This window comes from Nannobrachium achirus, assembly GCF_963921795.1.
Source record: "Nannobrachium achirus genome assembly, chromosome: 11".
Classification (NCBI taxonomy): Eukaryota; Metazoa; Chordata; class Actinopteri; order Myctophiformes; family Myctophidae; genus Nannobrachium; species Nannobrachium achirus.
In genome coordinates, this window is record NC_137820.1 from 46633064 (window position 1) to 46641760 (window position 8697).

Consider the following 8697-nt stretch of genomic DNA (forward strand, 5'->3'; position numbering starts at 1 on the left):
AACCAGGGGGCCAAAATAGTAAATCTTCGTCCCTCCAACTTTTGGCACCTCCGCGCGGTCCAAGTGAACAGCGGACCCCCATCTGAAAGTTTTGTGCCAGCCTGGGCTGCTGTCTCGGTGGTCCGGGCACCCTAGGCTGCATGTCACTCCCCATCTCTCCCCATTCCTCCCTACTGTCCTATCAACAAAGGCATACAAATATATATATATATTTTGTGGACCCCCAGAAAAGATTTGTGCAAAGAAAAATCTAAAATGTTTTAAGATAATATAAGATAAAATAATAATAATACATTTGAGGAGAGACTTTTTTAATACCTCAAAAAAAAATCACACCCGTGTGAAGTGGAGCTGTGTGTGTGTGTGTGTGTGTGTGTGTGTGTGTGTGTGTGTGTGTGTGTGTGTGTGTGTGTGTGTGTGTGTGTGTGTGTGTGTAGATCATGTGTACCGATTTTTGTGACATTTGAAGAAAATATGTAGGAAAAGGAGCAAAAAGTGTGTTTTGGAGAAAATTCAAGATGGCGGAAAATCTATCCTGGCGCAAATGGGCGTGGCCTATATGGGGAGATGCGTCTTGACCCAAGGAATCCAGGGAAAAAAGAATTTTAATTTTCCGATCTACGGTTCAAGAGTTACGGGGCAAAACGTAAAGTGGGCCGTTATAGCGCCACCATGAGGCCGAGTGATGTAATTATTTTTTGATTCATTCTTAAAATCATTATGAATCTCCTCTCCGAGGTTTGAAACTGTAGCTCCTATGGTTTACGAGAGAAAAATACTTGAAAGTGATTTCTTGCATTGTCCCATTATAAGTCAATGGGGACAATTAAGCGTCGTTTTTTGCCGATTACGTCGGCATGGTAAGGCGGATCGGAACGAAAGGTAATAGAACACCATTCCCGGCCGAGCCGCACATTTTGATGTATATATTGCGCGAGTGGCGTAAATGGTGCGGCACTAGTTACGCGCCGAAGTCAGGCTACATACACACACACACACACACACACAGACACACAGACCCACACAGCCACGTATAGGGAGCTGCACACAGCTCCAAAAAGAGAGAGAAAAAAAGAAAGAAAACCTACTGCATCAAAAGTAATCACAAACTATACTATAAAAATTGGTCAAACATTGGCCAAATTGTCAAATAATATAAGAAAGAAGCAACAACTGTGATTTAAAAAATCACACCCAATGTGAAGTGAGTGGTGGTCGTACTTGCATAACGTCTTCAATTGGTAATTGGTGATGTAATACAGGCTACACACTCACACATTGCTATGGCAAAACGCTGAGGAAAAAGACTAGGATATAGGTCTAGGATGTAATTGGTGATGTAATATGGCTACACACACACACACATATTGCTATGGCAAAATGCTGAGGAAAACACATTGCTATTGAAAAACGCTGAGGAAAAGTGGCTACAGATAGGTCTAGGATGTAATTGGTGATGTAATATGGCTACACACACACATATTGCTATGGCAAAACGCTGAGGAAAACACATTGCTATGGCAAAACGCTGAGGAAAAGTTGCTACAGACACACGCACAGCCACTCTATGGAGCGGTTTACCACCGCTTAAAAATAAAAGATACGTAAATACAAATCTCTTACCACCAAAAAACGGAAATGTCAGTGGGTGTGTTGGATTCAGTGCAGTTTTACTCGGGTATCCATTTTGTCGCCGCCCGACCTTCCTAGCACGTAAAAAACGATGTTTTAGTCATTATCTCTGATCAGTTCAAAGCTTTTTGGATGCGTGACTTTGAAGACATCTTTCCAGACGAGTCTCAGGCCGGCCCAGTAGGGCCCAGTTAGGGCCGGGCCTTAATTTTCCGTGAGAACTCTACCGACTTAGTATTTGTAACAGATTATTTCTACAGTGTGGTATTGATACTTTCACTGAAATAAAAGAAAATGAGAGTACTTGTGTTCCACCACCGCTGCTTCACCAGGAGGGGTCCACCTTGCTCCGCTCTGTCAGTCTGCTCTCAGTACTGCATGTGTGTTCAACTCTTAACCATGCCTGTTTGGCTCTCCCTCCTCCTCCTCCTCCTCCTCTCTCCCCTCCTCTCCTCTCTGGTCTCCAGAGCTGTCCCGGTGCCAGCAGCAGGAGTCCAGCACCACTCTGCTGCACTTTGCAGCCAGCCGAGGCCTGAGGAAGGTGGCCCAGTTCCTGCTCCTGCAGCCGGGAGGAACCGCGGCTCTGAGGCGGCCCGACGACCGGGGAGAGACACCCGCGTGTCTGGCACGGCGGAAAGGACACACGCGGCTGTCGGAGCTTTTCACACAGTGAGTGGATTTTTTTGTGTGTGTTTTTTTGTGCGTGCGCGCGCGTCTGTGTGTGTGTGTGTGTGTGTGTGTGTGTGTGTGTGTGTGTGTGTGTGTGTGTGTGTGTGTGATTGATTGATGTCTGCTGTCTGTGTCTGACAAGTATGTCAACAGTATTGAATCTATGTAACAATGTTCTGCCGTCATAGGCACTTTGTAACTGGCTGCTGTTTTCCTTTTGTCTGACTGCACTGGTGGTGTTTATGTCCTTTTGTACCAGGCATTCTTGTACTTCTGTCTATGTGGACGTAAATATTTCAAGCGTGTGTGTGTTTAACAGGCAAAGGGAAAAGTGAGAATTCTGTGCCTTGACATTGGCTGTGGTTTTCAGAATTTTGGTTTGCCTTGTGATGCGTCGTCACGTGCCATCTGTGGCTGTAAATGGCTGTTTTGTAACTCTTGTAACTTAAAGCCATACTGTGTAAGTTGCCCAACTAGTGGTCATTAGCCCTATAGCAAACCGCGGTCGCGTCCGCGTCTTTCGTCCGTTTTTCGTACCTTCAGACCCCCGCGTCTGCCTCCACCTCGCTGAGATCTATCTTTTAAGGGGTCCCTTGTTCCTGTGCGTTCAGTAATTCCAGAGATACGGACTCCTTCACCCTGCCTGGTAGGCGAAATTACCTAGAGAAGGGATGGTACAAACGGGCGACAACAAATATGGCTGCCATAGCGACCCCACTTCAAGATGCGCTGTGATTGGCCGGCAGTTGTATAACCCTCGCTGTGATTGGCCGGTAGTATGATGACGCAATTTTCGCGCGAGATCCGGTCCACGGCAAGGATCTCAGTTTACATATAGAGAAGGCTTTACAGGCTGAAATTCACGGCGCGGATCTTCTAAAACTTTTGTGATTTAATAGTTAGGAGAATTTTAAGATTTGTTTTATAAAAAAAGTTACATAGTACAACTTTAAGGAAAAGGAAAGACAGAGACAGTCAGTTTATTGATCCTGAGGCACTATTGATGTCACTTTACTTGGTATTATGTGTTTGGTACTGCATGTGAATGCAGTGCTTTAGGACCTGAGGCAGATTCTATAAGTGTCTTCTAATTCATTTCTCTACAGTATATCAGTGGTTCTCAAACTTCTTGATGTCATGGACCCCCAAAACTATATGTATGTGGCCGCGAACCCCCATCTGAAAATATTTTGGTCCAGGTAGAAACCCAGAAGCAAAGATTTTAGTTAAAAATGGTGGCTTAAAAATATATATACTTTACATATTCAAATATTTGTACAAAATGTTCACGATGAAAAAAATAACACAGTTGCTTTCCCGGTTTGAATACTCGGTAATGCTAACGTAATCTCTTCAGAGGTACATTGATTGTTGTCAGTGAGTTGTCCAATGCGCCACACCAGTGCTGTTTCTCTGTGTGCGACGCAAGCTTGAAACCAAACTACTTTTACATTTTACTTCTGTTGATGCTTGTCTGTCCGTCTGTCTGTGAGCTCTGTGGGAACATGTGCAATGTGTGCACGCACGATCGGATGATGTCGAAATATGTTTGGAGTGCTGAGCTGGTGCGGTGATAAGACTGTCTCGAGGACAGAGTGTGATGGACATAATGCAATGTAGACACGCACTCGCGCGCGCACACACACACACACACACACACACACACACACACACACACACACACACACACACACACACACACACACACACACACACACACACACACACACACAAACACACACATACACACACACACACACACACACACACACACACACACACACACACACACACACAAACAGTCAGCTGAACCCCTGCAAGTATTGACCATAACAAAACCTTTGAATCTACCTTTTGCTAGATATGACACCAACACCAGCATTATACTAATATCGTCTCTGTCCTCATTATGTCCAAAACTTACTTTTCAGGATTTCAGGAAAAACATAAAAAGTAGCAGATCGACAAGCTCGAAACGCACCAATTCATGCACCGCTTCGAGCGATAATTGTGTGACCGGGTTCAAAATAAATCCTGGGTAGAATATCAAAGTTACATAGTGCAGCTTTAATTCACAAAAAAAAACACAAAAAGTTAAATTATGGAGGTAAGATCAATACGTCTTATATGAGGGATTGTATTATTGCGCAACCAGTAGCATAGTATTGTGAGGCTGAGTTATATTTAGTCTCGTTATCACCACTGTCATAGTGTATTATTAATTTCTGGCTTCCATGTGAGACCACGTTCAAATAATGATACAATGATACAGTACCGGTCAACTTTTCCTAGTGTGTGCCTAAGGAACTCTCTGCACCCATACAGTATACTCCACACTGTAATGCTAGGTAGTGGTAATTACGCATTATTTACTTTAAACTTATTTTATGCTTTAACTATTACAAAATAGCAGATATACAAGCTCACAGAGCGGCTGTGAGCTTTTTTCTTTTTTTTTCAACATTTGTCAAATATTTTGACCCGATTGGCACTGGGTGAAAAATGGGTTACAAAATTGTGGGATAAAAATGTAAGGACAATATATATATATATATATATTGACTCCTTATTGAATCCTTATTCTAAACCAGTGGTTCTCAAACTTTTTCCTGTCAAGGACCCACAAAATTACATGTATTTGGCCATCTCAAAATATTTTGTTCCAGGGACCCCCAGTAGCAAAGATTTGAGTTACAAAGCTTTGCTTTGAAAATTATATATTCAAAGATTTGCACAACTTTTCATGATTTTTCCAGAAATAGCAGGTCTACAAGCTCATAGCACGCCACTTGGTGCTGCTCTATGAGCTTGTATATCTGCTATTTTTCAATAGCTAAAGAAATAATTCCAGATCAGTATTGATGATCAGTTTATAGTTGTACTCTATGTGCTCTGTGCTACTTACTACAATTGCAAGTCTTTGTTCCATGTTATAAAATGAAACCATATGGTTTTGACAGTTACTGTATGTTAAGCCATTTCTATTTCTGTTTGAGCCCAGGGATAGCTTGCGGTAGCATTTATCACCGTTGTGCACTTTGTTTACTTATTTTACCCAATGGTCCAGATTAATGGCATATAGGACCATAGGTTAATGGAAAGAAATTGTGGAAAAGGTTCCAAAATAGCATGAATCTTCTCTTCTGGGGATCCCTGGCCCAAAACATGTCAGATGGGGGTTCACTGCATTTCATTTTTGGGGTCCTTGGCACGAAGAACTTTGAGAAAAAGTTCTCACAAGTAAAAGTATCAGTACTGCACTGTAGATGTACTCCGTTACATGTAAATGTCCAAAATGTACTTGAGTAAAAGTATGAAAGTATTGGCATCAAAAGTAAGAGTGCTAAATGTTTGAAAATAGCAGATCTACAAGCTCACAACGCGTCGCCATGCGACACGTTGTGACCTTGTAGATCGGCTATTTTCAAATAGCCTAGGTATACAAATAGGGCTAAAGTGGTTTGTGTATGTTTTATAATACTAGAAGCTCGGCCGTGGCCGAGCGTCTGTGTCCCTTTTATGCCCATATATGGAGATCTCTGCCCTTCGGGCGGCCAATCGTCTAGTCGGGGACCGGCCTACTCGGGAACGATGTAAATAGGGAATGAATGCCCCACCCTTTATACTCAAGTAAAGTACAAAGACCTCAAAAGTGTAGAGTACTTAAGTACATGTACTTAGTTACTTTACACAACTGTTTAGAAGGCATTTGTAGAATTGGCCTCTGGCCTGAATAGGAATCAGCTTTATCGTCATATCACAGGTTTACTGAGTAAAAAGGTGGGGGAAATTTGTTTCTGTGCATAGATCCCATTGTATCATTATTTCCATAGATACAATTATTGTACATGTTAGCTGAGATAACATACACAGTTTTGTGAGCATAGCAGCAGCAGTATGCTGTGCAAGAAGAAAACACACCAAAAGACAAGAGGTCAGTGCGGTGTACATGGGATTAAGGTGCATTCCAATTAATCCATAATCCAAATAAGGTAGGCTGACACTGGTATAATCTGCAAGTGGGTCCATGAGGAAGAAGAAAGAACAACGAGAGAGAGAGAGAGAGAAAAGTGGTTAATCGCCAGATTAATCGATTTTAAACACCTGTCAGTTGCAGCTCTAATGGCAGGGCACACTGCATTTGTGGTTTATTAAGCAAACAAGTCCAAAGTTTTGTTGTTGTTGCAGGGTAATGCCGTTGTCCGGGGGTGGGGGGGTCAGACCAGTGGCTGTGGGAACGTAAGCACTGCTCTACTGTACATCAGTGCTTCTCAAACATTTTCATGTCAAGAACCCCCAAATTGATATGTACAGTATTCAAGTCATAGACACCTTAAAGGAGTAGTTCATCGCCAAAATGATTACTCTATTGATTACTCACGCCATAGAGACTTGAGTTCAATAATATTTTTTTGTATTTGTCGCATTCCTAGGACAAAAATGTGATTATAGTAAATGTACCCCCTTAGGAATGTGACAAAAAACAAAGGAATATTGAACTCAGTCTTCATGGCATGAGTAATCAATAGAAAAAAAGTCATTTTGGGGGTGAACTACTCCTTTAACATCTTTTAATCCAGGGACCCCCTTTTGTTTTTTCTTTTTGCAAGTACCTGATTAATTGATTTTCTTTATTAAACAACCACTCCAACTTCTGGCGATCATCTCCCCAGAATAGCTCAGCTTTTTGTTTTTGCATTACATTAAATAAAGGAACACATCGCAACACGTACTCACGCACGAACGCACACACGCACGCACGCACGCACGCACGCACGCACGCACGCACACACACATCCTCTCTTTCACATCCATCACTGTCTCCATCCCTCCGTTCGTCATACACTTCCTCCCCTTTGTTTTGTCTCACACTGATGACATCACAGTTACCCATTCACACACACAGTTCCTTCTACTGTGTGAAGAAAGCGAAAGAAAGAAAGAAAGAAAGAAAGAAAGAAAGAAAGAAAGAAGGGTGATTGTAAGGGAAGAGATGACTATTCACCTACAAAGCATGCATACACACACACACACACACACACACACACACACACACACACACACACACACACACACACACACACACACACAGAGAGAGAGAGAGAAATATAAATATAGTTTTGTGCGTCTCAGTGGACCACACACTCTCCTGTCTGCCAACAATACACTTCAACACAGTGCTACTATACTGAACACACACGCACGCAGCACACATGCACACACAACAACAACAACATCGGCTGCTTATTGGACATTGTAGCTGTCGGGCAGAAACCTTATATTTCACCATATTATGTTTTTTCAGTAACACAAGCTGACAAGGTGTCGCATCGCACAATTTTGAAAACTCTTTGAACGTTTTCATGACGTGCCCAAAATAGGGACACCAGATTGAAAGTGGTTTAAGTCTGTCTGTACACATAGTTTTTTATTACATAGTTAAATATATAAGTTATTCGTGAATTAATTTTCTCCATTGACTTTAATTAAAATGTTAACTTTTCCCAAATACTCTATGGAGAGGACTGACATCATAGATGAATGACTTCTTAGACCACACAAGACTGATGCAATACAGTATGTCCATATGGGCATTCCAAGATATGGGCTTAATATTGATGACATCAGGGATCTCCATGTATGGGCATATAAGGGACAAGGACGGAATGGTTTGCAGTAAGTAGGACTGACAGATACATGACTCATGTCACGGCAACCACACTTGCAATTTCCAAATGCATCTTTTTATAGTAGTTGCACGTGCAACCATGCGCATCTGCTGTTTTGATGGAACTAGACCAGTGCCCTGGGCTCCTGCCTGTTCGAGGACTACATGCCACCCTGAGTGCCCCAAACAGTCAGGCAGCTCAGAAACCTGCCTATCAATGACATCATGGGTGAGGATTTCAAGCTAATAGAAACGACAATCTTTGTCTTCCTGGAAAGTTAGTAAGTTGGTAAATAGAAGCCATTGTTCTTCTTTTGTTCTTGCACAATGATGTCATCGATAAGAGCATTTGAAAACCATCCACAGTCCACCTCTGAGGCACAGAGCATGCCGGTAGAAATGTCACGGTTTCCTGCTGCGCAGTGCGCATGAGGACCCGTATATGGAGATGATGTTGAAAAAATCCAAAAGATCCCTTTAACTTAAACGGACAATTGAGCAAGCCTAAAAGCATCAATACTTAAAGGCTTAAAGTATTGAGACCTGGTAGATGTTTGTAATGAGAGCACTTTTAATGTTTGCCATTAAAAGTACATTGCCAAAATGATGCTGGGTGTTTGTTTGCCCTCTAGAGTTGCAATGGATGCTGTTAAAACCTAAAAAAAAAAACATAATTGCTATTTAATGTATGTTCAGTGTTTGACTTCACAACTTGTGTTAATACTTTA

At 42.1% G+C, this 8697-nt stretch overlaps 1 protein-coding gene across 1 annotated transcript in view; it reads left to right on the top strand.

Annotated features, from left to right (window-relative positions):
- The window catches only part of LOC308294392 (uncharacterized protein), a gene marked incomplete at its 3' end in the record, with an annotated part of 103941 nt that overhangs the window by 86538 nt on the left and 8706 nt on the right, over nt 1–8697 (top strand). Inside the window, exon 7 of the mRNA XM_080737124.1 lies at nt 2100–2301. Within this exon, the coding sequence (XP_080593250.1) occupies nt 2100–2301 (202 nt within the window). The remainder of the gene's footprint in view (nt 1–2099; nt 2302–8697) is intronic.